Genomic DNA, 22,875 nt, shown 5'->3' on the forward strand with positions numbered 1-22,875 from the left:
CTTCAGTACATTATTTATGATGAACACTATAGATAAAACAGTACTTTGTGCTTGTGTCTGCCATGAAAAAAAAAATTTACAGAATCTCACAGCTATAGCTTTTTGACACGACTCAGTGTACCCCTTGGGTTTTCAAATATTTGTGTTCTGGGTCTTACTAGAAAGACTATAAAGTCTTTGTCTCTGTAATATTTCAGCCTTCTGCATCAGGTCTGTTTCATGAGAAACAGACTTCCGTGAAATAGTGTTAGCTCTATTCATCACCACAGGCAAAGCTGCCATGCAATTCCCCAGAGGTACACAAGCAACCCATGGCAAAAGAGGTAATTAATTTACTAGATCTCCCAGTTTCCAATGCACTAAATTTCCAGTTCCTTGCTTCTGACAGGGCTCTGTGTCGAAGCTTCGCCAACTCAGACCCATTATTGGCTTTGAGGAAGCAAATCACCACCAAAGAGCCACATGCATCTTCACTTGCATATTCCCATCACAGACAGCTTTGACATAACAGGTCATGGCCACAATATTTGTTAAGATGACGATTTCCTGAATCAGACAGAAGAAATTCAGTTGACCAACAAGAGACTTGTCTTACACCCCTCCCTAACAAGAGATTGAGTAATCACAGAAACTCCTCAGGTCTCCAAGGTGTCAGAAAAGGCACAGCCCTACTCCCTGCTCCTGATAGCAATCTTCCCCAGAAGTCAGGAAAAACATAAAGTTCCCAGAAGGTAAAGACTAGAAAAAAAAATTATTTTACTAATATATCGCTGTATTTTCCATTTTATAAGCAGGGGAGCAAATTGTTGGGTTTTATCTTTTACAAAACAGGATAAAGGAAAAAGAGTAAGAAGTACAAAAGTTCTTATACATACAAAGAATACATAGTTTAAAAGGAGAAAAAATTATCTCAGAGCTTAAAAGTTGTGTTCTACCAATTTTTTGGAATTCAGAAAAAGCATTATGACATGAGAGTTGCATTTAAGAGAATCCAGTATTTATATCGTATCTTCCAGCCTCAGAACAAGACACTGTTTTTTCATTTTACCTGAGTCTTTCTATTAAGAAATAAAGGCATTTGACCAAAATACTAATGTAAGAAACAGATTACAGTTTATAAAAGCTGTTTTTTAAAGTATACAGTTCTCTTAAATCTTGAATTAACTATTCTAAACATTAATTATGTTTAATAGAAGCTTCAAGTTTTCCCTGTTACCCTAAAATTCTGTCCACATATAAACACCCATTAAAACACTACTTTATGTCAACATAGTATATTTGCATCTTTCTTTTACTTGAAAGAATGGCTTGAAATGGCTTGAATGGATGCTTTGCTATTCCATAGAAAAAAAAAAAAAAGACAACTGCAAATGCTTTTGCTGAGAATCTGATGTTCTGCTTTTTTCTGGGTCAAAAGGATGTATTTGTAGAGAAAAGAAAGCAATTTACAATACTGTAATTATTGCATTATCCAGAATCCAAATACTCATCAAGAGTCGGATAATTCACTACATCAGATATCAGCCAGCTAGACACCCACAAACTCATTTTTGCATGTAATTTGTTTAAGAAAATTAACACAGTGATGACTAACTGACACTGTGTAGGAAGCATTTCACTTCCTTTATCATTAAGTCATGTTTCTGTGATACTATCCTAAATACTAAGAGTATTTTACTGAAAAATACACAGCTTCCAAATCAAGTATTGCTATCCCCAAACAGTAACCTTTTACAGTATTTACTGAACCAAATCAGAAGCTTATTTCCTAAAAAATGCTGACTAGTTTATATGTATTTGGGAAACTGGGAGACACTGCTTTATTTAATAATTTATGTTGGAAGCTTTCAAAGCAACTGTGTAACGAAGTATGTTTTATCTCAAGAGAGAAAAAAAATCCAAAATAATCTGTTTGCATAGCTTTGTGAAGGTTTTCTGAGAACAATCACGTATTTTACTGAAGAGGAAAAGTACTGAAACTGCCATTTCAAGTAGAGCAGTAGGTATGTGTGCATCACTTCTAAACAAATTTACTGTCCTGTCACTCTCCCCATCGACAGATCCTTCCCTCCTTCAGCTATCCAGACTTGACTGCAAGTCCATTACAGAGAGAATATAATAAAAGGATTGAAGACAAAGAACTTGTTACTCTAAAATTAAAATGTCTAGCCATTTTAAAAGCCCCTGGGTATTTTTTCAAGTAAGTTTCACTAATACATGGATCTTTTTCCATTAAAAAAAAACAAAAACAAAGAAACAATCAAGGTACTACTTTTAGAATGAAGTTAATGCATTTCCATTTAAAAAAAAAAAGGTGTCTTAGTTTCAGTAGTTATGCTACAGTTTCCACAAAACCAAACTGAATTCACCTTCACACATCAGCAAAAGCATTCTCAGACTCTGCCAAACTGCTCAGAGATAACTCTCAAGAGATGTCTCTCTGCTATTACCAGAACATTGAACATCCTGCTGTTGTAGATGACAAAAATGACACAGCAAAAGACTAGAGTATTTTCTGTACTGTGAGTACAGTACAGAAATGGTCTAGATCTTAGAAACATGATGGACAGAACAGCAAAGAGTGTGGAGCAAAGAAAAGATCCAATAAGGCCACCCACAATCATAAGAACACCCTCGATCATGATTCATTTCCTTCTGAAAGGTCATTCAGCAAGAGAAATGACTGCAAGAATGGATGAACCTGCACTGTTGCTAGCTATCCAAGAGGATGCAGCCCCCCATGCACTGCAGTAGATTTCCCTACTATGTTACCTATTTCTAGCTTTCAGACACTGAGATTTGTTCCACCCATTCTTTTGCCACCTTGAAAAACAGGCTACTCTATACCTTTTAAAAAACCCTCATTACTAAGTACAGTTCTTCAGAAAATCTGTATCTAAGAGACATGACAATGTATTTCCTAGCTCATATATCAGTTGATAGATGTGGCTAAGTAAGAGGAATTTAAACATTTCAAAGAATCTAACAAATTAGAAATGGACAGATTTAAACGGGGAGAAAGGGCTGGTGGCAGAGGGGAAGCCTCCCTTTCTATGCAGGGTGAGGTAGGAGAAGTACAGGGGCAGGATGTGAGGCATTCCCCTCAGTGCCAACACTACTGAGCTTTTGACTAAACAGCTCAAAGCTTTCAGTAGATTTTGGCATTTCATCAGGGTTCAGAGGAACTTTGAAATAACCATCTCTTTTCTATCATCAAACACTCAACTCCATCTGTTTCTGCTCATAGAGTCAACCCAAGAATTGTGTACCTGACAAAAGCTCTTCGGTTTCTCAAAGCTGCAATGTGTTGCATTTCCAGCATTTACCAGTTGGCTCTTTCTGCCTGGGGGAGTTCAGCACACCACAATGGCCTTCAGATACACACAAAGGCCACTAAAAAGACTCCATAAAAATTTGTTATGTGGCAGATGCCATTCTCTTATCTGCAATAAGAGATCTGTGCTTACCAAGAATGCCCTGAATTAATCAGAGACTGAACGCTAATACTGTATTGATTCATGGAGAGGGGAAGGAAATTCTCTCCTGAATTCATAAATATTGTTGTCCTTGGTAGGCTACAACTCTCCCCTGATCAGCTTGATAAACCAAACTGAAAAGCTACACTCAGAAACAATCAGAGAAATAAAACTGTTAAAAATATTTTAGGTATAGGCACACATACTGTAAATACAGAGACAATCTTGCTCAATAATATTTCATCTTACAGGTATTCATGTAAGCATCTAGGCATATGTGCTGACAAACCACAGGTTCCCTCAGCTTCTCACACAGTTGACAGCAAATGATAGGCACCTTCAGAAAGCAGTTCAGAGCACCGAAGTCCTGTCTAATCTAAATATGACAAAACACTTTCCAAAACTATCTGCTTTTATCAAACATTCCTCTTAAGCCCAGATGAACACCAGCAGAAGTCTGCTCCTTGACAAAACATACATTGAGGGTACAAACACATTCACAAGTTCATCAAGTTGATTTTTGAAAACTGATTCCAGTTCAAAACTTTGTACACTACTCCTGTCACTGAATGAATGACACATTTAAACACAAAACATTCAGTTACCCATTCCATAAACTTTGCATTCCATCTTGCTTGTATATGACCATATCTGTGAAGCTAGAAGTAGTACAAAAATTACAACTCCAAATAATTCCCAACAGATTAGCAATAATATTCTTGGCAGGGTATGGGGGGATGAGGAGAGCACAGCATACCTGCTGCATAACATTTAAGAAACTGAAAATGTTATGCTATGGGGAATTAGAAAGCTTCCAAGATTCTTTCTTATCTTACAGATAAGCAAACACACACATCCCCCCACCAAAAGCCTACCAAAATACAAACCCAAACCCGAAAGTCCAGAATTACATTAAGTTTTATAGAGAGGCATCAATATCAAATAGGTTTAAAATAGAGAGCAGAAAGCAAGTTCTCATAGATTAAATGAAGCCGCAGTGTAACTGTATCAATTTTTACTTTACCTGTGAAAATCGTCATGCACTGTATCTCTTAAATGCACAGCAAGTTAAAAAAAAAAAAAAAAATCTCCTTAATGTCTAGGACCTGTCTCCAATTTCTATAACAAACTGACCCACAGAACTAGATCCATATACATATCAGGTATTCAATGTATAGATTACAAATGCATAGGAAGACGAAATACAAATGGCTTTTTTTGAGAAGAAAGAAGCTCAAATACAATAAAATACTGGCTTTGTGACTACTAAACAGTTGTTTCCTCTAATCTGTTCATGACCACGTTTCACTTCCCATTTCCCTTATTCTTTCCACATTCCCATGCTTTAAATACTTATTAAGCAAGAGAACATACAATGAATCAAGGTCTGAAGATAAAAATAAATACAGTCCATTGAGTAAAGCACATGTAGCATATGCATAAACACCACACATACCCACACTGTTTTTCCTCTTAAAGAAACAAACAAAACCATAAACATGATGGATATGTAGATAATAAACTGCAAACCTCTGACAACAGCAACCAATAACTAGAGGTGTCTTGCAGATCTTTTATTTTCATGTTAATGCCTGTGATAGAATCCAAAATTCATACTGAAAAGAACAAACTAACATAAGTATGAACTAACAACCAGAGAAGTTTAAATTGTCCTTTAAGCCGACCAAACTAATAAATATTCAGTCAATCCAGCTGTTTCACTCCTGTTGCAGTAACTATTCCCACAAAACATACCAATTCATCTGGCAGACTCCACAGACATGAATGATTTTGTTTGTGTTTTCTTTTAAACTAAAAAAATGATGATAAATTTGACAGTTTTTGCCCAAGTAGCTGAAAGAGGGAAATGCAGAGGAGATAAAAACAATTTCGAAGCAACCAGTATTTCCAAAAATTAGAAGTTCTCTGATTTTAAGTAAGTTTCTTAGTTCTGATTTTAAACAAGAGCACTCTGAGTCCTCTGGAAGATTCTTCTCTTCAAATGTAGTGTGAAATGCACAAAGGAAGGTTGAGTTTCAGTACTGCAAGCACACACACCATTAAAGCCCACTCTCACACTGTTGACTGATAAGCAATTAACTCAACTGACTCGAGACTTCTTGAGTCACAAGCCTTTAACCCATCCTTTAATTTCAACTCCTTACACAGTTTTTAGATCACATGTGGCAATTTCCAAGATAACTTTTAAATGCAGATTCCAAAATTGGTGCCATTTCAACTGTTAAAATCCCCAAACTGCAAATCCACCCTCTCAAGCTTCATACTTCCACAGACAGCTCATTTACACCACATGTGAGGATGGTGGGCTTCATTCTGCCAGTAAATTAACAGTCATAATAAAGAGGTCATTCAACAGCCATTAAAGCACTAGAATTGAGAGCATTCCCTTCATCAATTGGTTCACCTTCATCAATAAAATCTTCCTGCATCCAAGCAAGCCAACCCCTCTCTTCCAATAATAGAAACCTGAGATCTAACAACCAGACTCTAAGAAAAACACCACTTAGAACAGTCTCTACGGCATTGATAAAAGCCCAATTTTAAACATATTTGGCAGGGGAAAAGATATAAATAGCTACATGGTACTATTTCAAGCCTAAAACATTCATTTTGATGTATACACATTTCCTAACATTTCTCAGCTATCAAATTTAACAACACAAGGAGGTTCAACTCAGACCATAAGCCCCTCTTACAAGATAAGAAGTTGAACGAAGGTTTCAAAAGAAACACAGAACATGATCTGATACATTCTTTTAAAATTGCTCATTAATGTATCCATTAGAATTCTGATCCATACAGGTCAGTAATTTTGCCTGGATTTGACGACCATGACAAAATTAATAGAAAACAGAATGAATAGTCCTCCATGTACTATCTTTCTAGAACTAAACTAAGCGAATGAAATTTGTTGGGGTATGGAGACCTAGGTTAGAATTCTTTCTTGGCCACAGTACAATGCCTCCTAAGAACTTATAAATCAGCTACTTACACAAATGGATGCATTTATGTTGAAGCGGTCAGAAATCTCACAGGATTACTGCTACATGCTGGTTTTTTGGACATCAAGCTTCACAGCCAAGTATAAGAATTGTTAATGTCTGTGAACAATGCAGCTCACCTAAAACACCTAACTTGAGGGAAGAAACTGGTATTTGTGCCTGATTATGTCTTTTTTTTAAATTATTCATTTGTATACAGCACCATTAAAGCTCTTCCCCCCCCCAAAATATTCTTGCAGTATGGCAATGCAAGTAATTGCTTTTAGTCACACATTTAAGGGCAAGGAATAAAGAATTATCTAACTAACTAAACCAGTAATCACTTACTACTGAAATAACAAATTAATACAAGTCACATGGAGAAGTCTTGCAGCCAATTAATAGGGAAACGTTTCTTTATACGATTTAAATGATTGCTAAGTTAAACAAATTACAATTCACACCTAACCATAGACAGGAGCACATTAGGAAAGCACAGTGGAATAAAGAAAAGTTCTGAGTCTGTCTGATACTCCTTTTTAAAAGACAGCACCTCCAGCTGGGGCATGAATTCAGCACTGATTCAGGAGACAAAAACTCTATCTACTAAATCAACAACAAAACTTCTTGCAACAGTCCAGGTTTCACTTGGAAATCTTGCTGAAATGCCAGCCAAGCCCAGCCTTGATTAGACTGCAATGAGATCATAGCTTGAGGAGGTATAGCTGTAGGCTCTTGTAAAGCTGATACTAAAAAGAAATTTATTTAAGCAATACATCAATCTTTCTTGAACTGCATAAACTAGAATGTTCTCATATTTATTAATATAATATGGATAAAGCTGACTGCAGAACAACTTCAGAGTTCCTAAGCATATTTTTCGTACGGGAAGTGAAATGACTTTCTATCCACCACCCACAATCAATAGTATGATTGACACTACAAGCTGGGCATCTCAGATAAGAGCACTTTTAAAGTAAAAGTAATCAAGATAATGCAGCTATGGGAGATTTTCATGAGATTCCCACCTGAGCACTCTAACTTTTCATTTTTATTATTTCCAGTAAGATCTCCCTCTTCAGATGTTGTTTCTTCAAAAAAGAGGAAAATACAAACTGAGGCTTGTGAGACTTCTAATTAATGTTCTCAAAGTTCTCATTTCACCTTCTGTTGAAATATACATGTTGTTATAAAAAGCAAGTCCTTTCTTTCAAGATGTCAAATTAGGCAAGAACAAGCTGCCTTTGGGCAATTTTTTTTGGAATGTTATCACACACACATGCAGAGATCAGAAAAAATGCAAAGCATTTTTTTAAAGGGACATTAAAAAATAATAGTATGCAACACAGTGACAATGCTAAAAGACCTTTTTCTCAAATATTAGCAACACCATTTGCACGTGGGTGGGGCAAGTTTTAGAAGACCAGCTATGCTCAAAGATCAAGCAAGCTGTGTCATGCACCATTTTTCTCTGTGCCTATTGCAGCAATAACAAAAAGAGCTAGGGGGGAGGAAAAAAAAAAAAAAAAAGCTTGCGCCTGGCAGGTGAACTTGATACTTTGCCTACCTGGTTCTATCTCTAGACTATTTCTCCAAGTCTTGTTTCAGTTACAGAAAGACATGCTGCTGTGAAATGGGGAAGCCTGCCACCCCACAAGGGCTGGCCCCAGTGCTGGGCACCAGCAGCATGACTGTGCACTGACCTCTCCCGGGGAAAAGCACTTCCCTCACAGCATCAATCACTGAATGGTTTGGGTTGGAAGGGACCTTTAAAGGTCATCCAGTGCAACCTTGCTGCAGTGAGCACAGACAAAACTCCAGCAGCTGAGCACACACTTATATCCTTGGTAAGGCTGGACAAATTTTCTCCTCTAGCATGCCTTCCCTACTCTGATTATTGGCATTTTGGTGGATCAAAGGACACTCTTGTTTTAATTCACCTAATTTCCAGCTAAAAAATTCCTAAAAAGTACTCGCAGCTAGTATTTGCCCATGACTCTCCCTATGATACCTGTAACAAAAAAATTTCCCTTCCTATCAGGAAGTGAAATAGTCACACAACCAGAAAAACGGAGAGGTGTATTATATAGAAAGTGCTGAAAAGTGAGCAACATACACTTCCTCATGAATTTTTCAATTACAGTATTTTTTGGTGCTACTTCTCTGGCAGTTGTGCCATACATGCTAAGGAAAGCAGGAAATATTTACACACACAGACTTCCTAGCATTTACATAAAGGTGCAACTTTCTTCAAAGGGTGATCTTGCTTTTGAGTCTGTAAAAACAGAGACAGGCAGAATTTTAGAAATCCCCCTTAAGCAGCTGCTATCTGAGACTCCATTCACACCTTGTCACATTCCTCTCAGAGTTGGCAGTTGTCGTCATCCACCCTCACTTCCCCAGAGATGCTCTGGACTAGAGTGAGACAGAGCTTCATGGCCAGCTATTGCTTAAGCACAGTTTGAATCCACAAACCCTGGAGTGTTTCCACAGGTGTCCTGAAGGATTTAGTCCACTGGCTTTTCTCGGGTCTCTCACTGACCAGCCTCAGTCTGAGTCTACCTGAGAAGGAAGGACACGCCACAGAGCGAGAAGCGCAGGTGAAATGGCATCTCCCTCACCCACAGCAGCCCAGTGAACCCCACTCAAGAACAAGGTCACTCAAGTTCAGGGCTTTCTCTCTTCAGCTGAGAAGAGACAAACTTTACACCTCTTGAAAGGAGGGACTGTTTTAACCACTCGGTATTAAATTCTTCTTCCCAGTAGCTTTCCACCACTAGAAGCAGCACAGTAAAAAGCAAAACACCATGCTGGGTGGACCAAACCAAGATGGAAAATTTTGCAGCTAAAGAACTGTAGTCCTGAGTGCACAAGTTCCAGTCCCTGGTTTCAAAACTAGTTCTATACCATTGTATCCAACAATGGCAAATGAAAATACACTCCAAAATTTAAACTCAAGGACTCAAGTTCTCTCTTATTTCTAGGTCTGTACGGATGGACCCAGATTTCTCTTCCACACAGCAGCACAGCTGTGGTTCTATTTAATTATTCCCTTGCAACAGACCCAGTTTAAAAGGTTCCCAGGCACAGCCACTTCTCTCCACATACCACAGCCACATCCTCATGCCACAAATACCTAAGCCTGTTACTTAATACCTAGGTAACATTATGAATAAGTATCGCTGATCAGTCTTTAGATGTAGCACTTATTAGCCATTACCAGAAAGGTGGAATTATTTGAATTGGCACTTAATAGCTAGTACATACATAGTAAAATAGCTCTTTTCCCCTTTCCTCAAATGCTCCCGGGTTTGCTATTCTGTAATTGAGGACACTGGTAAGCGGCCAACAGACTTGCAGTCATTTTTCAGCATATACATCTGACACTCACTGTTGTTCCTTGACAAACAGCACTAAGGAAGTGATCTAGAAACAGATGGTTTGAAAAGCCCTAACTTGGAATATTCATAACACAGTTGTTTCAAGGGTAGGAGAAGAGAACCAACTAGAAAACTCACAACAAAATCAGCTGAAAAATAAGATTAGAATAATTTCTGCTGTGGATAATGACCTCTGACACTCTCTGGCACTTTCAAAACGGGAACAGGCAGAGTCCAGAAGACTTGTAAACAAAAGCATATATACAACTTTCTGACAGATCCTGAGCAAAATGTGCTTTGCTAATGTGATTTTTTTTTTTACTACAACATATGGATCTATTTTAATGTACTTTCACTGTGTAACATGAAAGCTGTCTTAACTGCAAAACCCAACAATTACTGAGAATGGGAGCTCTTAAGTCAAAACACATCCAGATGAAAAACATTTTCAAGAAAACGTGTTGCACTTTTTAAACTCATGTCCAATACACTGAGATTAAAGCTGTGAGTACAGAAGGACTAAAACTAAAAACCAAAAGAGAAAAAAAAAGAAGGCAACCAGAAAGTGCATATATACCCAAGCACGTCCCCCTCCCCCCGTCTTCAGTGCATGGATTTGGTCACTATCCACAAGACCTTTTTGTTTAAGGAAGAAGGGACAAACAAAAGGCAACCCTAATTACTTAGAATTTGCAAGTGCAACGGCAGCGGAGAAAACTCAGCCTCGGAGCCGGGAGTTTCAGTCCCCATACCCTCCTGCGCCAGAAGCCCGGAGCGAAGAGAGGGAGGGAACAGCCCAGCACCGGGTTTCGGGTCCCCCAGCCAGCTACCAGCACCCACAACGCCGGCGCCGGCTTTTTACTGGGGCGTACGAGGGGCCAGAAGTAGCAGCTCGGAGCCGCCAGGCTGCCTGCCCCCAGCTACCTGTTGCCCCCCGAGCCGCTGGGATGAGCCCCGCACCCTCCGGCACGGCTCCCCGGGGGCAGGCGGCGGCCCCGAGCAGCGCCGGAGGGAGCCGGCCCGGCGGCACCTGCGCTGGGCGCGCTGCCCCGCGGTACCTGCGCCCCGGGCTGCGGGCAGGCGGCGCGGCCGGGCTGTCACCGCCCCGGGCACGGCAAAATGGAGCCGGCCGGACCCACCTCCCTCCCGCCCCGGCGCCGCTCACCTTGGTGATGATGAGGGGCTCCCCGTGTTCCCGTCCGCCCTTCACCGTGAAGCCCCAGGGAGCCCCACCGGTCAGCTGCACCTCCACCAGCCTGTAGCCCTCAGCTGCCCGCTGCTCCACCATCAGCATCACGGGCCCCGGTTCCACCAGCCCGGCGCCGAGCCGCGGGTCGCCGATAGTCAGCCGCTCCCGCCCGCCCCGCAGCCCCAAGTCCTCCATGGAGCGCCGGGTCTGGCTCGCCTCTGCCGGCCGCTCCCCGGTGCGCGCCAGCCGGCGGCCGCCCGCGGAGCCACCTACCCGCCCCGCAGCGCCGGCCGGCCCGGCCCCATCGGCAGCGAGAGAGGGCTGCTCCGCCCGCCCCCTCCTCCTCCTCCCCCGCAGCCCGCGGTATTGTCTCACGCCGAGGCCGGAGCCCGGCGGCAGGGGGGCGGCTCCAACTTGTGGCAACTTGGCGGCGGGGCAAACGCCGCCGAGCAACGCGGGGCGCTGGGAGGAGCGCGGCGGGGAGAGAGGCGCCCCCGCCTCCCCTTCGTCTCCTAAAGAGGGCGAAACCCGCGTTCCACCAGCGGGGCAGCCGCTCGCCCCTCCCAGAGAGCCGCAGCCCCGCAGCGCGATCCCCCGGCCGAGGAGGAGGGGGGAGAGGGGAGCAGCCCTGGGCCGGCCGCCAGACAAAGGCAGCGGCGAGAACGTCCGTGAGCCCCGAGTCACCCCGGGGCCGTGCCACCCCCAACCCACCACACGCAGGGGCGGCCGCGCCTCCCCCCGAGCGCTGTTCCCAAACAAAGCGGCGAGCAGGTGGAGGGCGGGGTGAAAGGGCAGCCGGCGACTCGGGCCGTCCCCCGGGCAGGGACGCTCCGCCTTCACCGTGCCAGGCGGCAGGGGGCCGGGGTGGGGAGCGGCGAGGGGGCCGGCTCTTCCTGTCTCGCCGCCGTGTTCGGGGAGGGGAAAGCGGGGCAGTGCGGAGGGCAGGTCAGGGGGCAGCCGCGGAGGGAGCCGGGGGAAGGGGGGAAGGAGGTGCTTTCCGCCGGCCCCTCCCCGGGCGCCCCCCGGGCCGCGCTGCCTGCACCACCTGTGGGGCGAGAAGGCCCCGGGCGCCAGGCCGCGCTCTCCTTCCCAGCCCCGCTCGGCCCTCCCCGCCCGAACGCGCGGCACGGGCTGGGCGCCAGCAAGAGAGCGGTGCGAAACACAGGTGAAGCCCTCAGCAAAGAAACGCAATAGGGAAGAGACTTGGAGTCCCAGATTGTCAGAAAAGTTTGATGGCAGAGTGCGATGGCGAGGCAGGACTAGAAGGGCTAATCTGAAGGCAAATCTCATGGATGGGAAATGAATGCAGCGTTTGGGTTTGTCTGATACCTTTATTGAGTTAGTAGTGAGGCTGGGGGTGAAATACTTGCTTTTTGTAATTCTCCCAGTTTAATTGAATCACTTTATAGGAGGTTTCAGTGTCTTAAATCAGGACCGGGCTTGGCCTGGAGTACTGGTGTGCCGGCACACATTCCTCCTTGGCATTTCACTACCAAGCAAGCGAAGAACTGCCTGATCTAAAACACAGGCGAATCTCTAGTTTAGTTTCTGAAAGACTGGTGAACCTCAAGGTACGTTTTCGTGTGACAAGCTGTCTCTTGGAGGTGCCTGGTGCATGCAGTGGGATTATAAAATGTTCTATATATTGATGTGACAGGTCACATATTTTGTTTTCTGAAAGTGACCATAAGGCCATTCTGGTTATGTAGTCTGATCCTCTAACTCCTGTTTCAGTTGGTTTATTTTTCATAAAACTCCCCTTCCTTGAACTAAAACTTTCTTTTTTATTTTTTATTTTTTTTCTTCCCTACAATACTTCCAGGATTAGCTACAAAATGTTTCTTCAACACCTAAGGAAAACTTTGGGTTCAGGACTGAGAACATCTGAGTCATCAATCCCAACAGCAGGTTGGAGGACATCTAGCAACAAGAAAAATATATTATGAGGATGATTGTTTTTCCCTTGTGATTAAGGGACAGAAGGAACAGTGGAGGGAGTACTCAAACTTACACATCCTTCTATGAGAATTCTGCAAAATACAAGCCTTATACTGAACCTAGGTATTGCATCAAGCTATTTGAGACCTCTAATGACTTGCAGATCCTCAGTCAAATTTCTTCTGTAATTATTTTCTGTCATATAGGCAAGCAGAAATACAAGTAGTTTTCTCCATGTCTTTCTCCAGTTCTTAGAATCTGAGACAAAGTCTTCAGTCATGTTTGTGTAACACATATGAGGTTGTCTTCACAGCAATTTGTGTTCAGTAACATAGCTGAAAGTTTTAAGGAGCTGCAGTATGCAATTTGTTTTCTGTAAGTAGGATAATGAAAGGAAAATCCAGAATAATGATTCAAACTTTAGTGTATCCCCAAGTATGCACATTAAATTAAAAGAAAATAAAGTATCTTATATCATTAATGAGAAGAGCAAATCCTGCTTCCAAAAATGCCTTCCCTGTTTCTATCCCCCCTTTTTCTACTGCCAAATATTCATTCTTCATCTTGAACATTTTGTTGTCCATAAGAAATTTAAGATTTACATTACTGTTCCAGCTTTTAGAATTGGTCTTAAAAATTCAGTATTTAAGCACGATGAAGAAATCTGAGCACAGATTGTAAAACTGGAGAAATCTAGAGCCAGGAACTGGCAGCCATTGAAAACTGTCAAACTCTGCCACTGCAATTACATTAGTGGAAGATGTAGACATGTAGCTCTTGGGAAAACTATTGCCTAAAGAAGGAATATCGGAAAGCTCTCACACTCCTGGTTAAGAAAGACCTCAGTAAAGAAAAATTTTATAGCTACTAATGCTTTCTTAGAGCCTAATAGTCTGACACAGTAATCAAGCAGCTCCTCAGCTTGTGGCTGACAGTTCAGAAATCAGACTTCCTTATCTGGAATGACACCTTTTTTTGCCTTTTATCCTTTGATGTTATCAATGTTACTAAGAGACCACAAGGTAAGTTCTTCATATATATGTGTTTGACCAGCCAAAGCAATACAGGAATTCTTTTTTGTCATAATGGTCACATTTCTCTCAATTTCTTTTATTTCCTCCTTCTCTGTGCAATCTGAAGCTTGTTCAGAACTCAGCTGGAGACTTGTACTTGTGTTCTTCTTAAAATATTGTGATAATTTTATTACTTGAATTTCTGCAGCTTCTGCCAGCCTTCATAAGGTTTCAAAAAGTCATGAAGAACAAAGGATTTATTGAATGGATTCTAAAATATTACTTTTCATTTGTGTGATAAGAGAACCAGTGATAACTGTATTGGTCTAACAAAAGCCTCGGTGACCAAATCCTCAGCTTTCTCCCTTGTCAAACATTTTCTGAGCACACAGAAGTTACCAATAGAAGGTAGAAATGCAAGATGCATCAGGGAGCCATAAATATATCCAAGGAAGTAACAGACTTTTTCACACTGAGGACAGAGAATTATGCAGCTATTACCAACATGATATGGAAGGGATCCCTTTGTTTAAAAATGTGTGCTAAAGATACATGTATCAAAGATATTTCGCAGTGATACACAAAAGTTACCAAACGCCTCCTCCTGCTGTGCAAAAAGGAGCTATCAGATTATATTAAGAGATGGTACCCACATACCCAGGTTGTGTGTCCCTGCCCTGTGAAACAAAAGCCTTCTGCAGTAAACCAGGCTCCTTCCACAGTACTTCATCTGTTGTCCTACCTTGGTACTTGAAGCTTAATTAACAATTTCAAGTGAAATTCTGTTCCACAGAATTTGTTCAACCTCCATTCTTTCTGTTGCATAAATTGCATATCTGTTCCCTATTTAGTCATTGAGATTACAAAAACTGTGAATAAATTACTTTATGGCAGGATTTTATTTGAGCAGTGTCAGCCACAGTATGATGTTAAGGCACAGCCTGTTTCACCTTTTTGGCTATACACCACATATCTATTCCTTAAGGCATGGTACCTTGCAGTGAATTGCACAGGATACCTGCAGATTGGCTCTAGAATAGACTGGTTTACTCTCAGTCCTGAGGCCGTTAACTGTGCTGGACATTGCAATGTCAGCAGGGCTTTTTTTTTTTTTTTTCCCCAGGAGCTGAGAAATTTGGGAGATGTAGAGGCTGCTGACTCATAGTTACAGAGTAAAGAACTGAGGTGAGGTAAGCCTTTATAATCTCCCAGTTTGTTACCAGCCCTTCCAGGAGCTAAGCGCCAAACATTGACAGGTTGGTGAAGAGAAAAAGTGCCTCTGCCTCAGCCATATGAAATTAAAGGTTGATGCCCTGGAGCATGCATAGTTCATTGACAATTTAACTTCCGATACCAAAAGAGAGCAGCTGATCCATGGCACATATTCTGAGGGAAATACAGGAACACTAAAGGGTTGGAAGGGACCTTAAAAGATCATTTAATCCAATGTCCTGTGGGCAGTGACATTTTTCACTGGATCAGGTTGCTTACAGCCCCATCTAACCCAGCCCCATCTAACCCAGCCTTTCAATGTTGGAGCATCCACAGCTTCTCTGGGCAACCTGTTCCAGTGCCTCACCACCCTCATGGTAAATAATTTCTTTGTAATGTCTACTACCTCTTTCTTGCCTGTCCCTTTTGAACAGTTTACAGCCACTCATGGCAGCCCTCCAGTCATGCAATTCATACCACCACATTTCAGTAATAGTGATTAGAGTGCAGCTTTCTATTTGCACAGTAGCTTCCAGCTCTTTCCTGTTTCCAGCTCTAAAGTCTTTGAAAATTATCATCACAAAGACCAAAACAACTGAAATAGTGATAAAAAGTTCCTGCAACAGAAGTGGATGGATTTTTTGATCAAGTAGTTCAAGGTCTGGCAAGCTACTGGCAGTCTATTGTGGAGTCTGAAAGTCCTGAGAACCTGGAGAAACAGGTTGGGTAGCAGCCCAATATACAGACATCCTGGCATATCTGGGAACCAAGAGGCTTTCCTTTGGAAACCTGCCATGCTGCTTCTGGTGGATTCAGCATAATCGCCCTCTTCTGCACACTTTGATTCCAACAAATTACCCATTTTCCCAGAATGAAAAATACCATGTTGTAAAGCTCCAGCAGGATGTCTATGATTTAGGCACCTTAAAAAGCTTTCCCAGGTGTGTCTTGTTTCTCCTGTATTGCAAGTAAGGCTTCATCAGCACATAATTAGTGCTGGAGAAAGCCTCAGAAGTTCTCAACCTTTCAGATATATATAACTCAAAATGTGTTGAACATTTCTTTACAATCAAAATAAAATCTGTGTTCTTTATCTAGAACTTTTTATATAGCTGAAATTTGTGAAAGAATAGCAGTTCATATGACACTCTGATATTTCTGTCTCCCATGCTGATTTTGACTCAAACTTTGTTCAATTCTCACTTATTCTCACAGCGCATATGCTTTGTACCTCAGAGCAATTTTCTGAGGGTGACAGCATGCACTGTGGAACAAACGGAGGCTGTGAGTGACCAAGAGAAAAAAATACAATGATTTGCTAAGAATAATATTCTTCACTCAGATCTTGAGACCTATTAGACCTGTAGAAAAGAAAAAGGAGATAAATCCAACACAGACTCCTACAATCCATAGCCCGCTTAAGGATTTATAATTTTCAAAACATTGCATGATAAAAAGATTGAAAATCAAAGAAAAGGGCAACTCCTCATTTGGTTGCAGCATCAGAAGCTAGCATACACCTAGCAAGAGGAGGGGAATAGGTAACCAGCTTTCCCTAGGGGTGCAGTTTTTAGCTTATAGTCAAGTTCAGGCACATGTTAAGTCCTGCCTTGGGCCATAGTCCCTCTGGTATCTGTATATCCCTTCATTTTCCAGTTCCTACATTAGGGCCCTTTATCAAATCATATTACAACATCTCAGGCTACCACTTTACAGAGAAAAAAATTAGCTGAGTGAGAGCACAGAGGTTTAAAAACCGATGCTTGACAGTCCATACTGTTTCATTGTCAGCAGGCTTGACTAGGCAGCACTTGGACACAGTTTGGGGGATAATATGGGCCAGTGACCATTACTAAGAGGCACTATTGAAGAAATTACCTTTTTTTAGTTGTGGAAGAGAGTCCAGGAAGTATATGCATATATATATATATCTATATATACACACGCACTATATGCACTATATATCTGTATTTGATCATATGTATGTGCATTGCAGCTTCATTAACCTGGGATTTTTTTTTGCTTCATGAAGTTTCATCATTTCAGTGAAGCATCATTTCTAATATTTATTCTTGTTGCCGAGTTTCTGATCATGGCACATTAGGGAGTGCCTTTCCGTGTCCATCTTCTTTGATAACACATGCTACATGATAACATTCTCTGTACAAACTGTGCTGTGCCTTACAGCACAGTTATGTGCTTACTTTTATGTGTGATAAAACACTGACGCATTTTAAATGCACAAGGGATAGTCTCAGAAGCTAACAAGAGTCTTTAATGCATTTAAACTCTGATATTACAGCATGTTATATCTGAATTCTGTACTTGATGAAGATGGTCACTGGAGCCAGGATGGTCAGGAAAAATGCAAAGGGAGAGTTTCAAATGCTCTTTGTACAGAGAATGCTGCAAAGGCTTTTAAAAGGGAAGATAAATAGCAAGAGGCCAGAGTGTGCATGAGAACAGACAAAAGCCTTGTAATCTGGTATTTTTCACTTGGACTTTGTCTTCATTTGCTAGTTAGCCCCAAACAGACCTTTTTCTGCCTATCAGCCATGTATAAATAAAGCTTTCTGTGCCTTCTATAAACAGACACAGTTTCTGCAACTGACCTTTCTACTCTCAGCTTGGTTACACAGAACATGAACTATGTCCAGGTGAAGGTCATAGGATGTATAACCTTGTGAAAGTCGATCTAAGCATGCATAAGGCATGAAGTACATGTCCATTTTTTATTGCAGTGCCATAGGAGTTTGCCCTAAAGCATCAGGTGTGCTTCAGAGGCCGTGGTCCAGCAGAGGCAAATGTGGGATATTGCATGAACATGGTGATTCTAGGGCTGATGTAAGGCTGTTTTGGGCATGCCCAGGAGTCCAGGGGACAGAAGTTCTTTCTGTGCATGCCACCTCCCTGCAAACTGCAGTGCCCCTGTATGCTAAAGTACAGGTGTGCTCTCCTCCCAGTTCTACTAACAGAACAGTTGGCAACTGATAGGATATTTGAGGGAATCCTTCTGAGTCATACACATGAGAAAAGGTGCAACATTCAGATTAGCTTTCCCTGGCTTGTGTTTGGTTTAGAAAGGATGGGGCTGTGGAAGGTACTGCTTCCTTAGCCTGAATTTTGTGTAAAACAGACTCATGCCAGTGGAGCATCATTAATAAAATCCTGACAAAACAGCTTTGGGGTAGGGGGTTATTACCATCTTCAGTGTTAACACAGATCCTGTCACAACTCTGAAGTTAATTTCTTTTGAAGATCTGAATTTGTGAAGTGTTAAAGGTACGCAGAGCATTACTTTTAGAACACTGCTTTTCTGAAGCAGTTTTAAGAACAACCAATTTCTTGGAGTTGTGCTCCCAGGAAGTTGACTAGTAAGAGTAGCTGATGGGGCCAAGCTGTAATGTAAATGTAGAGTGTAGCGATATTTCTCACCTGGAAGGTAGATCCAGTAAACTACACTGGATGCTCATTACTTTTTCTACCCTGGACTGTGAAGTCCACCTCTGACAATGAAGTCATGATATTTAATCCTGAAGAGCAGAAAAGTCAAAAGAGTTGATCACAAATCCTTTCTGCACTAAAATGTTTCTGCTCTTATTACTGCATTTCCTCTGGATTCCCTGAGACAGCTAAGCTGTGTTTTTTAGCTGTTTGCTCATTTCAGAGACACAAGACAACAATTTGTGGAATAGAAGGTTGCAGCTTTCTGTCACTCATTCCCAAGATGCTGCTGGGCTAACTGCTGGCCGTGCAACCACTGCAGAGTTAAAAAACCTAGTGATGCTCATGGGATTTCAAATGAGAACATTGGCTGGTGTCTATGGTCTGGACCTGGACTGTACATTTGGGAAGAATTCCCTTCAGTTACATTTGTTTACAGTGTCCAACAAGACCATCTAATTGGCCATGGTACACTGACATTTTTAGCAATTTAATTAATAGAGCCTTGGAGAGTTCTTGTGCTGTAAGAGCAGTGAAGTTAGTGCTGCAAAGTGTTTTGATTGGGCTACATAGACCTGAGAACACAAGTTTTATGAGATAAGTTTCTAGTGCTAATGGTCTTTGAAAATATAACTACTGGGTGGTGGGAGATGTAATTTAACAAGATCCCACTGTCTAGCAATTGTAACGAGGATATAAGAGTGTCCTACCTAATTTCTCCTCAGGGAACCAACTAATGTAACCTTTAGCATGTAGAAGTAGTGGGGCCTAGGATTCCTTTGGACAACACTGAGGACAGGATAGACATTTAACTTTTGTAGATTGGGGTACATACAAACATTACTGTCCAATTTATAGTATCACAATGTGTGAGAAATAATATTCTTTCTTTTCACACTCTTTTTCATCAATCAGTTCCTATTCAAACTGTGTTGCATGTAGTCTGTGTAGGTGTGGGACAAGGTCTCTCTGTGAAATAATACAATGATGACAATGACTAAGGGTGGAATTTGTCTAGAAATGTGGCTGGCCACAAAAGTCTGCCTTAATGCAAGTTCAAAGACTGTAATAGTCTCAGCATTGGCATAGAGAACTCGGGATTTTTTCCTTCTAGTCTCTAAGCAAAAATAATTTTCTTCAGCTTTATGGTTACATTTTTCTACTCAGTTATTTTGTACTTCATCTGTATAAATCTTGTTTACTAATTTAAATGCTTTATAGGCACAGTTTCAAAAACTAGTTTGTATGTGTTTCTTCACAAAAGCCACGTAAGATAACTTTTCCCTTGAGAAGGTATACAGTAAGCCAATAAAATACAAGTAACTTGATTGCATCAGTCAAATGCACAAGGTTACTGGGCTGTTCAAGTGCATACTCATTTCATGTATTTATGTTTTTACTCTTTGAGGAAAGAAAAATAACTGAAATGTTAATTTTATATGAATTAGTTACATTCATCCTCAGCCTTTTAAATTAATATTCACCATTCGTAAAAGTAAATTAATATTTTACAATTTTATAATTATATTTAAAACACTGAGGGAAGGAACCAATGCCTCTGTTTTTATTTCAGTGCTTTTTAATAGAGTCTGTAACTGTTATAGTCATGTCAGATGTTACACCTTGAATATAACTATTGTTCCAATATCCCTAGTTTTACCAAAACCTAGAAATAGCAAGGATGAAGTGTGAATCTCTACATTCATTTCAGTTACACATTAAGTTAAAGGTTTAAAATTAACTTTAAAAACTAGTACCGCTAATTATGGGAAGGATGTCTCACAGTTTCTTCCAATTTAAATCTAATTGGAGGAGGTGTGGGTAGATAAAATAAAGAATGATGTTAAAGCATATAGAAGATTTGTATGTCAAGGCCTTAAGCAACATCTTGCAGGATCTGTTGGGGAGATCATAACTGCATCCATTGAGCTTGAAGACAGACCTAGCTTTCTTCAGTTTGGGAAATGTAATATCCAGTAATGTGTAGAAGACTATGAGATCATGAATGTTGACAAAGTATAGCTTTTCATTTGTGAGGTAGCTAGGATCTTCACTGGGATCTGTAAGTTCAGGCAGTGATGGGTTAAATTGTACACATAAACAAAATGAAACTGTCCTCTGTCTCTATATCCACAAATTTCCTTGTCCTTTGCAAAACAGTGCGGTGGTCCCAGACTTAATTAAAACTGTGATTAAAGTATGTGCAGCTGCACACTCAAGCATAAGCCATACACACACTACTTAAAAACACAAATGCATGCCTGTCATATTTTTGTAAACCTGTTGCTTTCCCTTAGAAGCAGGCAAGCCATTGCTTCATCTTAATGATGAACACAGACTGGGATGAAACATTGTGTTCTGGGTCCAAGGAGAGAGTGAGTAGGTATTTCTAAAACTATGGAGTACATGTCTGTTTCCAAAGGAGCACAGTATTGTTCTCATCCTTGAGCACACTGTTGCCAATGTCCAAAATCGTGACAGGAATTTTCAGTGTAGTGCCATGCTGTACTTATGCTGTGAGTGTGATTGATTGGTATTTGCAATGCCAGGAGGTTTTTTTTAGTGTTTCTTGTATGTGTGCTAATGGTTGTCTCCAAAGCTACACCATTTGCTTAGTTGAGATCCTGGCTTGGTGCAGAAATGGGATATAGCATATCTGTGAATCTTGCTCTTACACTGGCAGAAGTGGGAATTGTGTCAATAATTTCAGAGAGAAGGGAATTAGGACCTCTAGAATTATTTAAGTTTTATACAATACTAAATAAAGGTCCTTAACAAGACAAAATAACTATGCTCTTATTTCTTTCACTACTTTTCTGTTTCCTTTGCCTTTGTCCCCAGCTTTTATCCTCTTATTTTCATAATCGCAAGAAGCCAAATTAATCTTGGGTGTAAGACTGCCAAACCAGCTTTGAATTTGTTTGACTGTTCTAACTCTTTATACTTTGAGCCCAGCAATAAGAAACAGAGACTAGCTAGCTCTTACCACCTGAGGTGTTGGGTGACACATTAGTTTGGTAGATGCATCTCCCACTCAGCCTCAAATGTTGGCACATTTTAGACACCTCTACTTCCATCATGGTAGTTATCCATTCATTCATGAGTCACTTAATTTCCTTTTTTTGCATTAGGTATGCTACAGGTCATGCGCTTTACTTCCAGTAAAAAACACATACTCCCTCTGCAAGTAAGGGTGTAATCAAATCCTGAGAGATTACAGGAGGGAAGAAACCCAGAAGTAGTTAAAAAACAATGCTCCACTCAGAGGAGTAAAAGAGGGGTGCACAGCTGACAAAATTGGTTGAGAAAAGAAGGGGAAGATAAAAAATTAATCTCCAGAGTATAAAAGTACAATTGAGGAACGAAAGTAGCTTCAAAGTGGCTGAAAAAAGGGAGAGAGAAGTTAGAATAATAAAATGGTAAATCCGCATGGTCAAACTAGAAGATCACAGCCAAGATCAATGAAAACAAATGATAAACAGAAAAAGCAAAACACACAAAACATTCCTATATGCATGCCAGAACAAACATTCCGGATAATGACTTGATATGCTTTTCAAATTTTTGAAACAAAGAAAATGGCAACAGAAATAGTGATGGGAGCAATTTTACGAACTGAGAGTGGGAATGAAAGGCATTGAATGAAAATGAAATCCAGCAGTTTCTGCATAATATTTTAAAGTTTTGCTCTTTTAAGTACAAACAAAGCAATATAATTTTTCCTTCAGATTAGAGCACCTTTTTTTTTTTAAATTATTTTTCTTCAAATTGTCTATGTGGCATACAATGGCTTAATTTTAACTAATAATCTGTCTCTGTGGATTGCAATACCTTTGTTCTTTAGTACCCAGGTAGGTTCCAATGCAGTATCTTGACAGAAATGTGGCAACTCCATGCACCACTGCTCTGGCAGAGGTGGAATAAAGTCTGAGGAGTCCCAAACTTGTGCTGATGACAGAGCCGGGTATTGAAAACCTCAGCATGAGTTTGTATTTCTGGAGCAGGGCAATCTGATTTTGCAACCTTGCTGTCCCCAGTAAGTTTTTGTGGACATGGTAACAAAAAAATGTAGCATTGCAACATCCAGGTCACTCACCTGTCCTCATCCATGGAGCAGATAAATCACATTATGCTTGAAAGCAACAAAAATGCTTGGCAAAAACATTCATCTCAGCTGCCTGGGTTTCAGAGTCTTTGATGATGCACATGCCTAAATTCCCT

The 22,875-nt window shown here is 41.0% G+C and overlaps 1 protein-coding gene and 1 long non-coding RNA gene across 3 annotated transcripts in view; one reads left to right on the forward strand and one right to left on the reverse strand.

Moving 5' to 3' along the window:
- SHROOM2 (shroom family member 2) overlaps positions 1–11,347 on the reverse strand; it is a 118,992-nt gene extending 107,645 nt beyond the window's left edge. For both annotated transcript variants that reach the window (XM_085052385.1, XM_085052380.1), the window contains exon 1: positions 11,024–11,347. In XM_085052385.1, coding sequence (XP_084908511.1) covers positions 11,024–11,242 — 219 coding nt within the window. In that variant the 5' untranslated portion in view covers positions 11,243–11,347. The remainder of the gene's footprint in view (positions 1–11,023) is intronic.
- A 49-nt stretch (positions 11,348–11,396) lies between these two features.
- LOC146444307 (uncharacterized) lies at positions 11,397–17,101 on the forward strand. The gene is made up of 3 exons (XR_014850046.1): positions 11,397–12,212; positions 12,870–13,108; positions 15,122–17,101. It is a non-coding gene; the product is annotated as an uncharacterized LOC146444307 (long non-coding RNA).
- The last annotated feature ends 5,774 nt before the right edge of the window (positions 17,102–22,875 follow it).

The sequence above is a fragment of the Lichenostomus cassidix genome, chromosome 1 (assembly GCF_008360975.1).
Source record: "Lichenostomus cassidix isolate B80296 chromosome 1, HeHo_3.0, whole genome shotgun sequence".
NCBI lineage: Eukaryota > Metazoa > Chordata > Aves > Passeriformes > Meliphagidae > Lichenostomus > Lichenostomus cassidix.